Source organism: Pezoporus flaviventris, unplaced genomic scaffold (assembly GCF_033815535.1).
Source record: "Pezoporus flaviventris isolate CSIRO_AGI_PZ_B2104156 unplaced genomic scaffold, CSIRO_AGI_Pfla_v1 ptg000090l, whole genome shotgun sequence".
Lineage (NCBI taxonomy): Eukaryota > Metazoa > Chordata > Aves > Psittaciformes > Psittacidae > Pezoporus > Pezoporus flaviventris.
This window is the reverse complement of record NW_026892638.1, coordinates 3766100-3785688: the sequence shown is the minus strand read 5'-3', so window position 1 is coordinate 3785688 and position 19589 is coordinate 3766100. Positions and strand designations below refer to the sequence as shown.

General features: G+C 39.9%; 1 protein-coding gene across 1 annotated transcript in view; it reads right to left on the bottom strand.

The window, feature by feature from the left end:
- The window catches only part of CMYA5 (cardiomyopathy associated 5), a 46705-nt gene that overhangs the window by 20296 nt on the left and 6820 nt on the right, over positions 1-19589 (bottom strand). Inside the window, exons 2-6 of the mRNA XM_061475867.1 lie at positions 7134-18612; positions 4797-4892; positions 3880-4113; positions 2135-2157; positions 87-208 (exon numbers count right to left, since the gene is read on the bottom strand). Of these exons, the coding sequence (XP_061331851.1) occupies positions 87-208; positions 2135-2157; positions 3880-4113; positions 4797-4892; positions 7134-18612 (11954 nt within the window). The remainder of the gene's footprint in view (positions 1-86; positions 209-2134; positions 2158-3879; positions 4114-4796; positions 4893-7133; positions 18613-19589) is intronic.

Genomic DNA, 19589 nt, shown 5'->3' with positions numbered 1-19589 from the left:
ACTTCTCAAATAGATTCTGTTTTTAGCTTCCTCAAAGTATTGCCAAAATGTTAGCTTTTGTAAAGATGATATTCAGAGATTCTTACCAGCCACATGTTTTAAGGAGTGCTGGTTGCTTTGTCCTGGACTATCCGTGTAGTGCTCAAACAGTGAAAAAGCACTGGGCAACTTTTGTAAGGAGAGGATGGTATCCATTGCACAAAGTAACCTATTTGGAAGAAAACACATAGTTGTCTGTATAAATTCTTTTTTATATGGCCACATAGTTTTTCGAAGGCCAGAACAAAGACCATGCAACATACTCTGAAGTATTTCCCATGAACTTGAGGACCACATGCAATGAGAAGCTGTTTTCCTGATTTTGAACATTTACAGCATGCTGTGATTTCAGACCATGGACTCAGTGAGAATGCTGTGCATATGATCTGTATGCACTTAACCCATGAGAATGTCAGGATTTGAAGTTCACAGCAAGACTTCCAAGAGCATGGGGCTTAGGACTTACTAACACAGTGCCTTTAAAGGTTACAAACTTTGGAGCTAAATTACAGCAGCTGACTCCAAATATGTAATGTAAAGCAGCTGCTTGTGACAAGTGAAAAAAAAACATGAGGAGGAAGATAGATCTCACTTAATTAGACCGTATTTGCTGAGTTCACTACAGGAAGAAAAACCAACATATTTTTAACTCTGAGGCAGAAGCAGCTTCAAGGAAATGAAAGATTATTTTTTTCAAGGCCACTGAATTTTACCTTCCTCCCCCCCTTTTTTTTCAGTCACTGAAGTAATTGATTCTGCATAATCTTAACAAAGCACAACAAATATAAAATATACTTTCTTTAGAAAAACACACATTGTTATATAGTTTCATTCTTAGCATTTTTTAGCAAGTCAGGTATTTCAAAGCAAAGTAATTACCATGCACAAACCAGAATAAACCTATGTTTAGTGTGTAAGTAAACAAGTAAAGACCAAGTATACAGAAAGCTTTTGAAAATTGTTTTGTCCCGTTATACCTGCTCTATTCTTATGTAATAAACTACATGCAGGTATGTGGCTAGACTCTCAGATTTTGATTTACAACAGGTGAGTCCAAATTTACAGTCCTAATTCTGCAGATTAACAGAAACCATCAAGGGGTGTTTGGCACATTCTCTTCAGACCACTGACCTGGGTTTGTAAGTTGACTGCAAACTGGAACCCTCGTGTCATTGTTATACCCCAGTCCATGTCATCACATGTATTGCTGTGATGCCTGAGGCAGCAATGACAAGGGTATGTCTGATATGCACTGTACAATACCCAGGACCTTTGGGCAAAGTCAGTGGTGATATCAGCAAAGCAGATTTAGAGGCTTGCCTAGGAGGAGCCTGGAGCCAGCCTGTCTGAATATCTGTAGTTCACCTTGGAAAAGTTATTGGTGAAATACAGGCTCATATTTTCTCATAAAGGATGTGCCTTACCAAAATGACTCCCTTGAGGAAATCACACATTGCAGAGAGGTGTTTGTGACTGTATGCATTTACTGGTCTGTGAAGGTAGGCCAAGATGCAGCTGTGATGAGGCATCATCCTTGTGTGGCACACATCAGGCAGTGCCAAGGAAGAGGTGTGGGAAAACATCAGTCCATAGTCCCTGGTAAGACTTGGAAAGCTACTTAATCTTTATTCTTTTTCTTTTTTTCTTTTTTTTTTTTTTTTCTGAAATTGTACTCAGAAATACAGTCCAACAACCCCAGCCTTGTGAGTGACATTTTGCATTATAATCTTCCAGAGACCAGGTAATACAGAACCAGACTACTGAAAAAAAGCACAACACTGATGTGTAAGAGATGGAAGCATGGCCAGAATGTTTTTTTAGTATAGTTGTGTATAACAACTACAAGGAAAATCTTATTAAAAATGCCTCTGTGGAGATTTAAAATTGAGCTGACATTTTAAAATGCTATTTGTTTAACTGATGTATTGCAGAACACGTGCAAAATGCTTCAAAACTAGTCAGTTACAGCAGCAAGCATAAAACCTACAAAAACTATATTAGCAATGTGTTTTCAAAGCTTGCAAATACTAAATGAAGCATTCAGCATGCTAGGCCTAATACTCACTACAGTGCAGTTAACCCATATTTCATATACCTTTTATTTAATTCTTTAGATGACTAGAGGAGGAAAAAAAGAAATGCATTAACAGCTTTCAAAATCCTGAAATCCTGAAAATGTTGAAGAACCACTCATCAAACAGTCTTGCTTCTCTCCCCATGCATAAAATACACACAGATTTATTGACTTGATGATGTCTGTGATGCTGCTTATTCATGCCAGCAGAGAATTTGAATCCTTAAGAATATTTCACTTCAAAGCTCTGGCTGAGCAGGCTATTAGAGTCTAAATCTGACCCCGAGGGGTCAATATTCAATATTTAGGTTTAAAGATGGGAGCATGGTCAAATACCTTCTTAAACCAAGGCTTTTACAGGGAAGAAATCACCTGCGCATTAAGAACACTTCAATTCAAATTCTGGATGAAATCTCCTTCAGAACTTTTTACTAATAAAAGTTGGGTGAGATCTATACTCATGGAGTGAGGGTTTCTTCCATGCTCCATGAAACTTCAGGTAACATTTCCTGGTTCACGGACAGAAAAGTTTATGCCTGTTATCACTAACAGAAACAGACTGGGAACCTAATAATGTTAACAACTGACAAAAGAATTTTAGAATACAAAGTTATCTTTTTGCCAAACCACTGATCCAGTACCTCACAAAGTTCAGGAAAATAAGCAGTTTTTTTCATCCACCCCAAAATAGCCAATCTACCACAATATTCACTTGATTACAAGATACTAAGACATTATGCAGCTTGGAGCAGGGGAGAAACCAAATATTGCTCCACCGTTTCTGTAACTGCTGGTATATGGGCTGGGGGCTTGTGCTTGGAAAGCAGTTTTATTTTGCATGAATGATCAGTTTTAGACAGTAATTTGAACTTTACATTTCTTCCCAGGACAGTTTCTTTGCAACTTCCGGACTGTGCGGTAATTCTGTAACAGGAGAGGATTATTGCCACAGAAGTCCCATCCCCTTCGAGACTGCTGAGAAGACTTTTAGAGGAGGAAGTGTCAGTCCCTTATGGACAAGCCTTGCAGCACAAGAATAATCCTGGAGGATCAGGCTGTTAATGGTTAACCAGCAACACCCTCTGAAACCAGCTCGTGACTGTATGAACCAGGTAATTCCAGTCATGCAGATTCACAAGGAGTGGTTTTTATGTCCAGAAAGGACTATTACAGGCATGCACTTCAAATGCACATTCCTACACCTAGCTCATTGTCATGGTTTAACCCTCACCAGCAGCTAAGCACCACACAGCCACTCCCTGTTTTTCAGCATTAAGCATTTATCACAGCCTCAGTAATTGGAGTGCATAACTACTGTCTGTGTCTGCTTATTTAAGAAAACCCACACTAATCCCACAACCCAACAACTCTGCTTCAAACAAACCCTTCAATTACACTTTCCTGTTTTACCTTATTTTTTTTTCATAAAGTACCTTTTACTCTAATATTTCACACTCCTCTGTTGCTAATTAATTCTAGATAAATTATCAAACCATCTCTTAGCGTTCTCTTCACCAAAAAGAACCATTTTAATGGCACAAGTCAAATTTTCACCCTGTGCATCATCTTTGCAATTCTTTCTGAGCCTTCACATGACAAAAGCAAATGATCTATCAGTTTCAGAGTGGAATAGCTGAGCTTGCAGGATCTAGCTATATTTAAAAATAAAAAGGAAGGTAAACAATTCATTCTTAGTCTAGGTACAATAAAAGTGATTTCCTAACTAGTATCACAAAAGCTACAGCATGAAAGCCATTTTTACTTACATTTAGGAAAACAAATCCATCTAGCTCTTCCATTTCTTTTACTGTTGTCTCCAAAGTTTCCTTTGCTGCATCAACAGTTTGCTGGAAGTTAACCATCTGCTCATACAGGTACTCCATTTTCATCTTCTTCACTTCCTCAAAGTTCTCTGATTTCTCATCATACTGTGCTACCATTTTCTTAAGCATCTCTTCATTCTGCTTTTCTAATAACTCCGCATTTTTCTTACAATTTTCCTGCAAAATAAAAACAGCATTTGATGAATACACAGCAATTCTCAATTAACCATACATGAGCCATCCACCAGAAGCTTTCTGGCATCCTGGCAATAAGAGAACTTTATTTCTGTAAGCAAGCTCATCTGGAAGAAATAATGCTAGAGAAGTACATTAAAAACAATGACAGATTTTGTTTTGTTTTGTACTTTGGTTTTTTGTTTGTTTGGGTTTTTTTTATTGTTACTGTTTAAAATTAAACTTCTATATTGAAGCACTGAGTCAGGAAGTCTGACTATAAAATAGCTAAAAATCCATACTTTAGACAGAAATGAATACAGTCCTCTAGACTTAAGAACTTGAGCATTAACAACGTAAGACATTGGGCAACTTATTTAAATGCTTTGCACAGTATTCTCAACAAAGACACAAACAGTGTGAGCTTTTTATAAGCATAAACAAAATTAATGGAACTTTTTCCTCCGGTGCTTGGCAGTCACATATTCTACTAGGCAATAATGCGCAAAAAAAAGCAATCTTTTTCTTCCCCTGAAATTAACACCTTCCAGTGGGAGAAGCCAATTTGAGGACTGGAGAAACAGTCCATTTTAGTGGAAACAATGACACTCCAAAACAAGGCAAGCATATTTCAGAAGAAATTTTGCAGAAGTTAAGAAAATTAGTGTGATAATCACTGGACTTACCTCAACAGAGTTAAATAGTGATTCAATATCACCCACAAACTCTTCAATCTTCATTGACTTTTCTTCCAGTGCTTTTAGCAATTCACTTAACTGATCCTGAAATTTAAAATATTTCAGCAACATAAGCATGTTATTTTATAAAGTTTTACATGCACCTTTTTTTTAGGTATTTTTCCTTTGCCATGAGCCAACTATCGGAACAATTGCTAAATTAAGTTCAAGTATCACCCTGGCTACAAAGACAAGCACAGAAATAGCAGCTGGAACAGTCACAAAACTGTTTCCAAACCAAAAAAAGTGAGCTCAGTTCAACAAGGTGCTGAGTGTCAATACAAGCTGTTGAAAGTTACAAATTCCAATGCAGCTCTGCTAGAGACGGAGGGTGCTCAGAGCCTCATGAGGGTCCTCAAGAGATCACAGGAGCATAAACAGGAAGATAATGCAGGTAATTATGAGGCTAGATTATGCAATGTCAATTTTTTTTTTAATCAGAATTTTAAGGACATTGTCTATAAACCAGAATTCACCAGAATCTCTGGTTGAATTACATGTGGAAAGAAAAGCAGTCCAAAGGACAACAATTATTAGAGATGACTCAGAACCTTTTTTTAGTCCTTCTTGACCTCTTGTGAAAGCAAGCTGGACATCTGCTCAGATGCAATTTATGATTTATAAGAATACTTTTGTTTAACTAGCTGGCATAAATGTACAAGGAAGGTTAACTTCCTTTGGTAACAGCTTCCTATTATGGCAAGCTTCTACAGCTAGGTCTGTTGAAAACTATCAGATGATGTTCCATTAATTATAAATGTCACATTGAACTGTACAACTGGAGATTCACTTTATAAATACTTAGGGCTAATCACCAAGGTTCAGAGGCAAACTTCTGTTTGTCAAGATAACCTATAAAATCTGACAGATGTCATCATAGCTCATTTCACTTACTGCAAAGTTATACTCCTACAGTTAAAATTCAGTTGACAAGTATTTTGTTATCTTAATGTTTTCTCAGTAATCATGAACAGAAGTAACAAGAAACATACAAATGCCATCTCAGAGTAACCTGAGCCCTGAGTGCTGGAAATCATGTGAAGCCAAACCTGTGTTGTGTCCAGATTTAGTATTGGTTTTATGTCCGTGCTCCACAGCCAGGAAGCAATATCATGGGATGTTTATTTGCAGCTTAACTTGACTCATTGCAATGCAGGTACATTCAAGGGATGGCTAGGCCTGTGACTCTATTACTGACTTGCCAGTGGCTAAGTCAAGCATGAGTGGCCATATAAAAAGGTAACTCTGCTGTCATGGAGACAGTTTGTAAATATGGATATTTGAAACTGCCACATTGACTCCTCCTGTTTTGAGTTTATATTTTTTGCACATGAATCAACACAAAGATAACATAAATACTATTGATACAAGTCCTTCTGGAATTTTAGTGAAATTATACAAAATTTGTGTTACCATCAACCAAACATGTGCCAGGAAAGAGACCTCACTTTTCAGATACTGGGGTGAGATTAAATAGCTGGTAAACAAGAAAGGAACATTTGTATATTTGTACCTGAACAAATCTGATATGGGAAAAGTGAAACACCACATGCATGTTGTTTTCACAAGAACTGCTATTTAATGAAGAATAGCTTTGCAGGAATGAAAGCATTTTCACTAATATTTATAGCAAAGGACTGGGCTATTGAAATGGAGGGTATTTTTATCTGTCTTTTAGAGTGGTACAGCTTAGCGATAGTGGAAAAAAATAGGTTTTGTCTTACCTGTGCTACAGCTAAAACACTACTGGCAGAAAAGAATATGAACTGAACAGCAAATGAGGATGGTGTTTCAACAGATCTGTGTAACTTATCTAACATCTCCAAACAACCAATACAAGTAACTAGGACAGGGAGTATTTATGATGATACTGCTCCCCATATATGGAGGTTTCTCTACCTTGTCAGGTGAAATGAACAGCCTTTACTAAAATTACCTTTTCATAGAAACAACACTCTTTCTCCCTTTACACACAGAAACCAGAACAAACTTACACAGGTGAGGAGGCTAAAAGGTGAGAAGTCTGGTAACAGCTACATATAAACAAAGTCATTCAAATTTCTGAACAAATAAAAATAACAGCTTATCAAGCTTAGGACTCTTGAGAATACCTTAATAGGATAGTCTCCCTTCAAGATCTCTAACAGGTCTTTAGGAATAGTTTTTGTTTCATAGATACTGTGACTTAGACTCGGAACGGCTCTCTGAAGTTTCTTCCCTGAAAACACAGGAGGTCTGGAGAAATTTGCCTCAGTATCTCCATCCCTCACCCAAATTAATTCTTACCTTCATCTTGGTTGCAGCATCATCTAGTGTTGTAACTTCATGGTCTTTATGTTCTCCAAAAAGCTTGTCAATAGCAGATATCGGGCATTTGCAGTGGTAACAATATGTGTCTGCTTGCACTTTCTTTAGTTCTCTTTTTGGGCTTTCAACTTGAGGAATGTTTGTTGCTGATTTTTCAGGATACATCACCACAAAGCCTGAATCTTCAAGTTCAACAGGTGTTCTTTGCTCTGGTTCATCAACAAATTCATAACTATCACCAGCATGCTCAAAGGAGTCCCTGTCTTCAAACAATAGCTCCTCATGTGTTAATTGAGATGATATTTCATCTTGCAGAAGTTCTTCTTGTGTAATTACATCATAGTCCATTGACTCAGCAAGATCTTCATAAACGTCAGGGTGCTGCTCCTCTCTTTGCTGAGTGTCTGGTTTCTCTGCTTGCTGAATGGTGGGGACACAGTAAAGATTTTCTTGAGTATATTGATCATCTTCACTGTCTTCAACAGGAGCCCTGACAAAAGGGACATATTTTTCCATTTGAGGAACTGCTGTTACATTGTGCTGTTGTTCCTGCTTATCACCAGCTTCTTGATATGTAGCTGCCTGATAATCCGCTGGTTGACCATACACTTGATGACTTGATTGCTCTGGCAGCTCTTCAGTTGTTTCTACAGGTACATTTTCTTCTTCTCTTTGTTCACTCATGTCAGTTCTTGCACCTGAAAGAACTACATTGCTTCCAAAAGGAATGGCATGCATTGGTTTGCAAATTGTTGCTTTAATGTCACTGTCAATCTGGATGTTCCCTCTCTCCACAACACTCATTTCAGGCAGAACCTCAGTTCTGACATGCTCAAAATTACCAGGACCCTGTTTGTGTTTGTCCTCAGGAATCTGAACTGAAATTCCTCCACTAAAGGATTCATCTTCTGGCATCTGATCTTTTTCAGGCCTTGTGGCCTTGCTTGGAATTTCATCTTTAAGAATGTATTTTTCAAAATATATTCCTGTTCCATCATCTGTGTCTGAATTTCTACTAGGGAAAGATGCATTAGAATTACCACTTTCCTCATCAGAGGGAGTCTCATCCTTTGTCTTTTCTCCTACTGCTTCTGCATAGAGGTCCTTATATAAAAATGACAGAGCAGGTGGCTCTTCTAGAAGCTCTGGATTAACTGCAGCAACAGTGGTAGGGAACAACAGAGATCTTTCTAGCACTCCTTCTTCTGAATCAAAGAGCGGGGTCCCTGGTGACTTCCGTTCATCTTCTAAAGTTGTAGCACTTTTGCTGCTAGTATCAACTGATTTCTGTAAAGGTAAAGGATTTGAAACATCTGCATAAGACTGAATTTTGCTTTCTCCTTTCACCGTACCATAGAAGACTTCATCCAGATCCTCAAGTAAGGAAAACTCCTCTTCCAAAGTATCTCCCTCAGTGCTTTCTTTAAAAGACGTGGTTTCTTCCACAGCTTCATTGGGATCTTCTGTCACAAGAAACAATGACCTTGGTCTTTCAAAATGTGGCTTAACTTGGGATTTGTCATCAATCAAAGTATATTTTTCAAAATAATCCATATCAGCCATACCATTATTAGGATCCAACACTGCATAATCATTGTTTTCTGTCAACATGGGATTTTCTTGCATTTCTTCAGTTTCTCCAACATCATCATTTTTCACCAGTTCTTTTGGTTCATGGCTTGCAGGTTTTCCCAACACTGAACTTTCTGAAATTTCTGTGGCTGTTGCAGAAGCTTGAGCTCTATGGCTATCATCAGCCACTTTTCTTTTAAATGAAGGATTTGTTTCTAAGTATTCTAGTTTATCTGGCATGTATTTACTTTCTTCTTGATCCACAGAAGAAATATGTGTAGGAACATGAATATTGAGTATTTCATAACCTTCTGAAATGATATTAAACAAATCTTTTTGTTCAGTAGTCTCTGGAGCATGCTGACTGCCTTCTAAAACACTTGCTTGCTCTGTTTCTTCCTCTTTTCCTTTCAGGTAATGTTCAGGCACTTCAGATACAGTGTCTACCTCTGGATGTTTCATTGCTTCCATTTTTGCAGGGTTTCCAGTACTAGTTTCATGCTCTGGAACTTTATCTGGACCTGGATTATCTCCTACCAGAAATGGTATATCATACCTCTGTGTTCTGTGATTAGTGTCTGAGGACATTCCATACGAAATTGCACTTGACACAGAACTAGAAACTTTAAATATATGTCCTATATTCTTTGTAGCACCATGAACTGTAAGTTCTGTGCAACTTCCAGCTGGGAACTGTTTCAATCCAAGTTCAGAAGTTTCATTTGGAGAAAGTTGATCTTCTCTCCTGTCTACTTCTGCAGCTCTTATTGGACTAATTGAGCGAGCCTTCACCTCTTCTGCCAGCCAGCTAGCTAGCCCAAAGGATGGAGTATCTGGCTCCTGCTTTTCATCAGAACTAGAGCTAATGGACTTCCTCTCTGCTGAAGAAAGGCTTCCCTCATAATAATGTTGAGGTTTTTGTGTCACAGTTTCATTCACAAGATCTGATGAAGCAGCTCCCAGATGCTCTAAGGATGCATGCTTTTGGTCTGCAAAATATCGTTGCATTTCATGTCTATACTCTCCTTCACTATAAATGCCTGAAACTGTGTTAGATTGCTTTCCAAGCATGCCTACTACCTCAGATACAGGTGGAATATTTTGTTTCTCTTCATCATCAGTGAAAGCCACGGATACTGACTTTTCAGGTAATGCTTGAAAAGGTACAAATGACTCTGGTAACACTGCTTGCCAGTCTGCTACAGCAGTTACCTTTGACTTTGTGGTCACCAACCTTGTCACTGTCTGCACATCAGGTTGCATTTCTTGCTTATCTTGCTCAGTAGGGAATTCAGGGGGATTTATGAGCTGCTCTGATGACAAATATTTTGGGTCCAACAAACTATCTTGAGGTTGTTGCCCATCTGGGCCTTGTGTGTGCATTAGAGATGTACTCTCCAACTGCACTGTCTGCAGGCTTGATGGTTTAGGTGAACAGAGCTGAGTTTTCTGCAATTCTTTGTCATCATATGGTGGAATTACATGTTTACGCTCTGATTGTGCAGACTGTGAAATAACTGGCTGCATGCTTTGCTTTTCTTGTTCAGCAAAGGACCATGTGGGAACCAAATACTCAGAAGCTAGTTTTGAATAAGGTGGAATTTCTTGCCGAGATGTTTCATCAGCTGAATAAAATGGAACTGGAGGTCCAGACCCCATTTTTGAAGGTACAGTTAAATAATCTTGACTTTCTGGAGTTTCTGTTTTATCTGTAGAATATGGTAAATTTAACTGTTCAGATTCTAATTGCATAGATGTATGGAAGTAATGCGGAGGCTGTTCTCTCTCCATTTCAGGTAAATTTACATGTTCAGCCTCTGACTGTGCAGCCAAAGGCAAATGTTCATTTTTTGTATTCTCTGTTTCTTTTCTTACAAAGAAGAAGCCTGACTCAGGCTGAGCAGTTTCTGACTGCTCTGTTTTACAACAGGTGTAAGATAAATCTAAGTGCTTGGGGGACAGGTCTCCAGTTACAGATGAAGACTTTGGACTTCCTTCTGGTTTTGTTTCAGAGACAGAACGTGAAACACCCAAAGGCACTGTGTGTTCAGTAAGAGATGAATACAGTTGAATTTTTTTACTCTCTGCTTCCTCAGTGTAAAAGGAAAAATCTTGTTGTTCAGTCTCCAGCTGAGCAGTTAGAAATGAAGTAGGCCCACTGTCTTGCTTCTCTGAATGTCCTGCTCTCAGTAGGGTCATTTCATGCTTTTCTACTTTGTCAGTAGAACATAATAAATCCGATCGCTCAAAGTCAAGTTTTGCAGTTTCAAGCTCCTTAATGCTGCCAGAGGTATATGATACAGAAGTTTTTTCTGGTTGCTCTGTATCAACAACAGAGTACTGCAAATTAGTGCTCTGCAGTTCAGTTTGGGCCCCATCTGTCCGCTCTGTTTTACCCGTGAAATATGGTGTCTCTGGATGTCCCAGCTGGGCAGTCTGTGGTTGTTCTTCTTTGCCATGGGAATGCAATAAATCTGGTGGCTTCATTTCATGAGTTTCTTCCTTGCCAAGAGGATATGAGAAATCTGGACATTCTGATTTTAGTTCTTCTGGTTGTGACTGCTCTGATTTTCCTGTGGAATATGAAAAATCAGAAGGTACAAACCCTGCTTGTGTGGTTTCCTGTTCTTCTGGTTTGGCAAGTGAATGTGATAAACCTGGTTGCACTAAGTCCAGCTGTGAAGCTGGTTTTTGCTTTTCTTCACTAAGGGACTGCAAAAAGCCAGGCTGGGCCATTCCCTTTTCCTCTACTTTGCTGAAGGACTCCAAAAGCTCTTGCTGTTGCAATACTTCTTGGCAAGGTTTCGAGTGCTCTGAATTGCCAGCTGGATAGGATATATCCATTTCTTCTACCTTTGGTTGCTCAATTTCATGGCACTCCTGTTGACCAGTAGAATATGAAACATCTGGATAGTTTGGTTTCCGAGGAGTAGCTTTCTCTTCTGTTCCTCTAACAGGACAAGATAGCTGTGGATGCCATAACTCTGGTGATACCATTTCTTGTTCTCTTTTGTCAGAAAAATGCAATGAACTTGTATGTTCCAGTTCACCTTGCTCAATTTGGATTTCATCTGTTTTACCAAAGGCGCATGTTAAATCTTGTTCTAAGTCCATTTGTGTTGCTTCTTGTGACAGTGTTTCACAAGCAGAATATAATGAACTGGGAAGCTCGCACTCTGGATGTGCCATACCTTGTTGCTTTGTTTTTCCAATGGGATGGGGTCTTACAGGCTGCTCTGATTTCCACTGTGTAGCTGCTGGCTGCTCTGTTTTGTCACTAGAATATGACAAATATGGATGCTCAAGCTCTGTTTGGGCTGTTCCTTGCTGTTCTGTTTTGCCAGTGAAATGTGGCATGTCCTGATGCTCTGCTTCCATTTGAACAGTTTGTGGTTGTTCTGTATTCCCAGGGGAAGATGGTAACTCTGGTTGTCCTAACCCAAGTTGTGTGGTTTCTTGTTGCTGCGGTTTATGAGTGGAATATGATAAATCTGAATGCTCCAACTCTTGTTTTGCCATTTCTTGTTGATCTTTTTTGCCAGAGGAATACAAGAATTCTGGGAATTCCCCTTCCAGTGCGGCCCTATATGATTGTTCTGCTTTGCCATGAGAACCTGAAAACATTGGCTGTTGCAATTTCAGTCGTACTGTTTCTTCTGGGTATAACGTACAGCTTCGCCTCTCCTGTTTGATCTTCAGTTGTGTATGTCGTTTTTCTTCACTAACAGAAGAGGACAAATCAGGGTTCTGTACTTTTGTGGCATCTGAGATATCTGGATGTTCAGACTCCAGTGGGGCAGCCCATGATGGTTTTGTTTTGACAGAAGGCTGCAGCAAATCATGTCCTTTCAACTCTGCCTGTGTCATTTTATGAGGTTCTGCTGTGCCAACAGAGAATGACAAATCTGTATATTTTGATCTTGCTTGAGAATTTTTCAGGCCTTCTGCTTTCCCCATAGAGCACTGCAGCTCATGGTGTTCTGCCTGCATTCCTCCATCTTCCCATTGCTCTTCTCTGCTCAGAGATGATGAAAAATCACCTGGCTGGTCCTGCTCTGATTGAATCTTTTCATGTTGTTGTTCAGCGCCAGTGGAATGCAATATATCTGGATACTCCAAATCCACTTCAGCAATTTGATGTTGCTGTGTTTCATCCATTGAACATGATAAATCCATTATTTCTGCCTCTGATTCTATGATTTCATGGTGTTCTAATCTGCTAGCAGATAAATCTGAACAGCTTGATTTTGCATGTGCAGTTTCTTGTTCTGCTTCACTAACAGAGTAAGATAACTGTGAATGTCCCAGTTCTGGCTGTGCTTTCTTGCCTTGTCCACCTTTTTTGAAAGAATGCAAGAAGCCTGGCTGCTCCTCTTGTGCAGTTTGTGCTTGTTCTGTTTTGCCTGGCCAAGGTGATGTATCTGGATTTCCTAACACCAGTTGTGTAGTTTCTTGTGTTTGTGTTTTATCAATGAAATATGGTAAATCAGGATGCCTCGGCTGTGGTTTTGCCATTTCTCTTTGCTCCACTTTCCCACTATGAGATGATGCATCTGGGGCTCTTAGTTTCTCTTCTGCAGCTCCTGGATGCTCTGCTCTGCTGACAAACTGTCCCTTGTTAGGGCATGCCAAGACTGTATGCTCCATCCCTCGCAGACCCACTGTGTCAGCAGGGGATGCCAAGTCTGCATGGCCCAGCTCCAGCTGGGCAGGTGGGAGTTGCTCTGTTTTGTCATGAACATAGAATGCACCTGGCTGTTGCAACCCCAGCTGAGTCGTTTCCTGCTCTTTGTCAAGGGAACATGTCAAGGGAACAGGCTGTTTAGGTTTCACCTGCGCAGTTTGCAATCCTCCTGCTTTGGAAAGGGAATAAGGCAAGTTGCAACCTCCCTGCCCTGGTTCTGCCAATTCTTCTTCTTTTGCCAAACCCGCAGAATGGGCCAAATGTGGAATTTCCACTTCTGGCTGAACTGTTTTCTTTGCTTTTCCAAAGGGGTAGGTTTGCTCTGTTTCTCGTACTCTTCGTTGTACCTCTGTGTTGTCCAGAGGATATATCGCATCAGTGTGCTCTGCCTCTTGTGATGCCATTTCATCATCTGACCTGTCAATGGAAAATGATAAATCTGGTTGTTCCAAGTCTTTCTGGGCATGTTTTAATTGTTCTGTTTTACCAGGAGTATGTGATAACTTGTCTTGCTCTGACTGTTGTGTTGTGGTTTGCTTCTGCTTTTCTCTGCCAACAGAAGTTTTTCTCTGTTTCTGATCCAACAGTACTACTTCTTGTTGGCTTGTCTCATCAGTGGAATGCGACAAATCAGGATGCTTCATTTCCCATGCTGCAATTTCTGGATCATTTGGTTTGCCATGGTAATATGTCAAATCTGGATATTTTGAATCTATTTGTGCTGTTGGGGGAGAAGCTCTTTTTCTGGCCACTTCAGGCAATTCTTGATTTTTAGACTCAAACTCTTCAGCTTCTTGTTCCTGGGCTTTACTAAAGGAAAATAGTAAGTCTGGATATTTTGAATCCAGTTGTGAAGTTTCTTGCTGGCTTCTTTGGCTATTGGAACATGACAAATTTGGGTATTCAGATTCTACTTCCATTCTTTCATCTTGTACTTCTTCACCCAGGGTTCCTGGTGAATCCAAATGTTCTGATTGTCGTGTTTCTCTCTTGGAGTGTGAGAGCTCTGATTGTCCCCACTCAGGCTCTGCGATGTTGCCTGGTTTTGTTTCACCACTGTTGCATGAAAAATCTGGATGTTCCATCACCACTGGTGCAGTTTCTTGCTGCTTCAAATGAAATAGTAAGGTCGGATGTTTCAACTTTTTTTCTTGTTGTTCAGCTTTGCTGAACAAATCTAGATATTCTGAGCTCATTTCCATTTCCAATGGAGCTTCTTTTCCACTGGAAGATGGCAAAAATGTTTGCCCCAGCTCTCGAAGTACTATTTCTTGTTGCTCTGTTTTGCCAGTAAAATGTGAAGGAAATGGTTGCTCTAATTTGTGTTGTGTCATTTCCTCCTGCATTTCTGTACTTACATAAAATGTCTGTTCCTGATATGCAGCCTCTGTTTGCATTTCTTCTTGTATTTTTTCACTGGAAGAATATGGCAAAGATGGATGCGCTAGCTCTGGTTCAGCTATTTCTTGCTGTGCCAAAGTAATTTGGTCTATGACATGTGGCTCTTCTTTCCGCCAACTTTCTGCCAAATCCGAATACTCCATTTCCATTTGCATAGCTTTTTGTTGGGCTGTTTCCTGCTGTTCCAGCTCTCTTTGTACTATATTTTGTTGTTCCATTCTGCCAGAGGAATATGATATATCTGGCTGGACCATGTCCAGTGGTGGTGTTTCTTGTTGCTGACTACCAGGAGTGGAACAGGAGGGAAGCAACTGCTCCTGCTCCATCTGTGCCACTTCCCAGGGCTTTGTGCTGTCAGTCGTATGAGAGGACACCAAAGATGCTGTCTCCACTCCTTCTTGCATTACTTCTCCAGTGGTAAATGAGAAACCCTGATTTTCTGAAGCTAGTTGTACATTTTCATGTTGCTGCTCTTTACTAAAAAAACGTGATGGCTCTGGGCCTTCTGAGTCTCTTTGTACAGTTTCCTGTGCTGTTTCTCCCTGGGAATATGGTGAATCTCCTTGTTCCAACATTGGCTGCAGTATTTCCTGTTGTTCTGTTTTGCCAGTGGAATATGATGTCTCTGGCTGTTCTGCCCTCAGCTGTGAGGTTTTATGTCGCTGCTCTTTTCCAGGAGAATGTGACAACACTAGGTGCTCTGAGTGCAGTTGAGCAGTTTCTCCTTGCACTCCCTTGGCACAGGAATACAGCTTACCTCTAGGCTGTGAATCCTGCTGTACAGGCTGCAGCTGTTCTCCTTTATCACCAAAATATGATGCACGAGAATTGTCCAAATCTGCTTCTGCCAGTTCTTGCTGCTTTGATTTGTTCATGGGATATGGTAAATCCGAATGTGTTGTTTCCATATAACCAGTTTTCTGTGTCTCAGCTTTATCTGGATGTACCAGCTGGATTTCTGTAGTGTTTTCTTTCTCTGCTTCTTCCATCAAACATGATAAATCTGAAGATACCTGTGCGAGCTGTGCTGATTCTTCTTGCTCTGCTTCTTCAAGGGAATAAGACTCTGGCTGTTCCAGTTCAAAAGGAACAGATTTTTCTGTCTCTGTTTCTCCCCCAGAAAAGAAAAACTCCTGGTGTTTCATTTCTAGCTGTGCACTTTCTGATTTCTCCACTTCTTCCCTGGAAAAAGAGAAGTCTGGATGACCCATCTCTATCTGTGCATTCTCCAATTTTTCCATTTCTTCTCTGGAATATGGCAAATCTGGGTGCCCCATCTTCAATTGTCCACTTTCTGATTCTGCAATTTCTTTGCTGGAATATGAGAAATCTGGGTGTTCTGTCTCCAGGTGTACCTTTTCCAAATCCTCTCTTTCTTCCCTGGAAAAAGAGAAGTCTGGATGCTCCATCTCCAGCTGTGAACCCTCTGATTGCACTGTTTCTTCTCTGGAATATGAGAAATCTGGGTGCTCTGTCTCAAATTGCGTACTTTCCAATTTCTCCAGTTCTTCCCTGGAAAAAGAAAAGTCTGGATGCTCTGTCTCCAGCTGTGAACTCTCTGATTCCACCATTTCTCCTCTGGAATATGAGAAATCTGGGTGCTCTGTCTCAAATTGCGTACTTTCCAATTTCTCCAGTTCTTTCCTGGGAAAAGAAAAGTCTGGATGCTCTGTCTCCAGCTGTGAACTCTCTGATTCCACCATTCCTCCTCTGGAATATGAGAAATCTGGGTGCTCTGTTTCAAGTTGTGTACTTTCTGATTTCTCCATTTCTTCCCTGGAAAAAGAAAAGTCTGGATGCTCCACCTCCATCTGCACACTCTCCAATTCTGCTGTTTCCTTCTTGGGAAAAGAGAAGTCTGGATGTTCTGTCTCCATCTGTGTCCTCTCTGATTCCAAAGGATTTTTGCTGAAATATGAGAAATCCGGATGCTTCATCTCCATTTGCACATTCTCTGCTTGTTTGGTTTTTTCAATGGAAAAATCAGGGTGATCCAAACCTACTGCTTTATTTATAGCTGGAGTTTTCTGAGTTTCTTCTGTTTCTGTGTGAACAGGATATGAAATGCCAAAATATTTAGAATCTATCTTTTCAGGAATAGGTGGTTTTAGTTCGATTCTTTCCTTCTCTGTTTTCTGAAGAGAGGATGAAAAGTCTTGTTCAGACTTTGTTTGCTTCTCTGTGTGAACATTTTGGGTTTCCAGTGGTGGGGTCTTTTGATCCTCTTTCTTTTTAGCAGAATACAATAGACCTGGAGGCTCTGTTTCTGACAGTGTAGTTGTTGCTGAAGGATACTCAGTTTCTTTCTTCTCTGTTTCATCTGCAGAATGTGGTAATAACATTTGTTCAGACTCAGATTGTGCAGTTTCTGGTGACTGAGGAATAACATCCTCCTGTCTTGTTTCAGATAGAGTGGAATATTTGGATTTAGCTGATGGAGCACTGGGTAAGTGAGACTCAGCTGCTGACTTCTGTGCTTCCCACTCAGGATGTTCTGACACAGATGCTGTAGGCAAAATATGCTGGGTACTTTGCCTATCTAATTCCTCCACAAAATTGTCTGAAACAGACTGTGGTGCAGAACTGGGCTGAAGTTCCTGCTCCTTCGGTTCATCCAGATGATCCGATGCTTTTAGCAGGGATTGGTCTGGTTTCTTGTTCGCATTTTCAGCCGAGGGAAGAGGCACTTGTTTCTCTGATTTATCACCAGACTGTAATGAAATGGAAGTTGTTTGCTCTGGTATTTTGGCCACAGGTGAATGATCTTGCGGCTTCCTGGCTTCTTCAGGAGGGCAGTCTCTCTCTCCAGACTTGTCCGAGTCTCTTCTTTCTTCATGTTGAAGAGTTTTTTCTCCACCAAAGCTTGAAAATCTGCTTGGTTTATCTTTCGTTTTAGTGGGTTTAATATTTTCAGGTGAAACATCATCTTTAGCAGTAAGCCACTTTTCAAGGGGCACTGTTGGTGAAGAATAGCTTTGATTTGCATGTGCTGTGGGTTGTTGTCTTTGCTCCTTTCTTCTCTCCGATGGTGTTTCAAGATTTCTGCTTCTTATTCTCTGAAAAGGTTTAGGATGTTTTGCTTCTGAAAGTGAACGGAACTTCTGCAATCTTTCTTTTACTGATGTTTCAAGGAACTGTTCAGAATCTCCTGAAACTGAGCTGCTTCTCTGGATCCTGGTTTTCTCCAATGCCCCAGTGTCTGGCGCAGTCCCTCCAAAAATTGAGTTGAACAGCTGGATTCTAGCTTGTACTGGCCCTCCAAGGATTGGCCCTACTTTTCTCAGTCTATTCTCTCTAAATATTGATCTTATTGGAGCACGTTTTACTGGCTCTTCTACGATGTCCTCTGCATCTTCTTTGTCATCCATTTCCACATCTGTATCTTGTGCTTCCACCTGCTCAACATTCAGCACGGAGGCCTGCACATCTCCTAGAACAGTTCTTGGTTCTTGCCTCTGCACTCCAGAAGAGTCACGTTTTTTATTGCCCTGGCCTCCTTTCAGGCTCATAGCCATCGGTGCCCTATTTGAAGGTTTGCGCCTCCTTTTCCGAACAATCTTACCTTCATCCATAATAAAGATAACTTTTCCTGGAGGAGAACCTACCGGTGAACTTTCCATGCTGTAAAGATCAGAAGTTGTACTAGTTTCTGAGGCCCAGGGAGTAGAACACCTGCTCGAGCTGGTTTCCCAGGTTATCCCGCTGTCTTCACTTTGAACTGTTACCATAGAAAAGGAAGGGTTAGTCATGATGTACTGCAGCTTGGGTTTCACATCTTCACTTTGGATAACATCTTTTAAACTAAAAACAAAAAAAAACAAAAGAGAAAAACAAAGCTGTAAAAACACACAACAAATTAAATTACTGCAGTAAACAGAAATACTTTTTGAAGATGTAAAAATACTTCATGTGCATAAATTTTGAAACACAAGCATAAGCAAAATTGTATTTCCTTTGACAAATGTATTTTAGACAAATTTTTGTAAAGCTGCATGTTGCAAGGTTAATTCTATGAAGGGGAAGTGTTTAAATCTCTCGACAATGCAGGAAAAACAGTCTTTCATATGACCTTGTTTTGCCAAAGTGAGATTGAACTGATTCTGGGGCTATTCTCCAGTGTGTGGTTATCTCACAGTATAATTTAAACTTTGCATTAAACACTTACAAGATACTGTCAGAGTTTTAATAGCACCCACACTTGCTTTGCCAAAGTGTAAATGATTCTACAGTGCTCAAAGGAGTAGAGAATCTATCCTCTAGATATCCTAGGGTTTCATCTTCTAAACACTCTACGTATTTAAGTAATTTGAAATATATTCAACAACAAAAATATACTGAGCCCTCCCTAAAATAAATTAACAATGTTTTATAGACCTAATTCTAGATATTATGATAAATAATCAATTCACTATCACATGCTGCAATCAAATATCTCTCATTTAAAAAAAGGCAAGAGAAACATTTTCAGGAAACACAGAAGAAAAACAGTCTTGGAAATAAGAGCTTAAAGAATAGTAAAAGCAATTAAAAGACATAATACTATGCTATTTTTAAATTTAATTTAAGGTTGCAGTAGTTACAACAAAAAAGCATAGAAAAGGTAATCAAAACACTCAACCCTAGTATTTCTTGAGTAGACAGTAGTTTATTTCAGGGAATCATATTAGTAGGTGATGGAACAAAAGGCAGAGTATCTGCTGACAAAGGCAGAGGCTTCAGTGCACCAAGTGGTGAAGTCTGTTAATCCCATCGAACAGTGTAAACCTATGGCCACGACA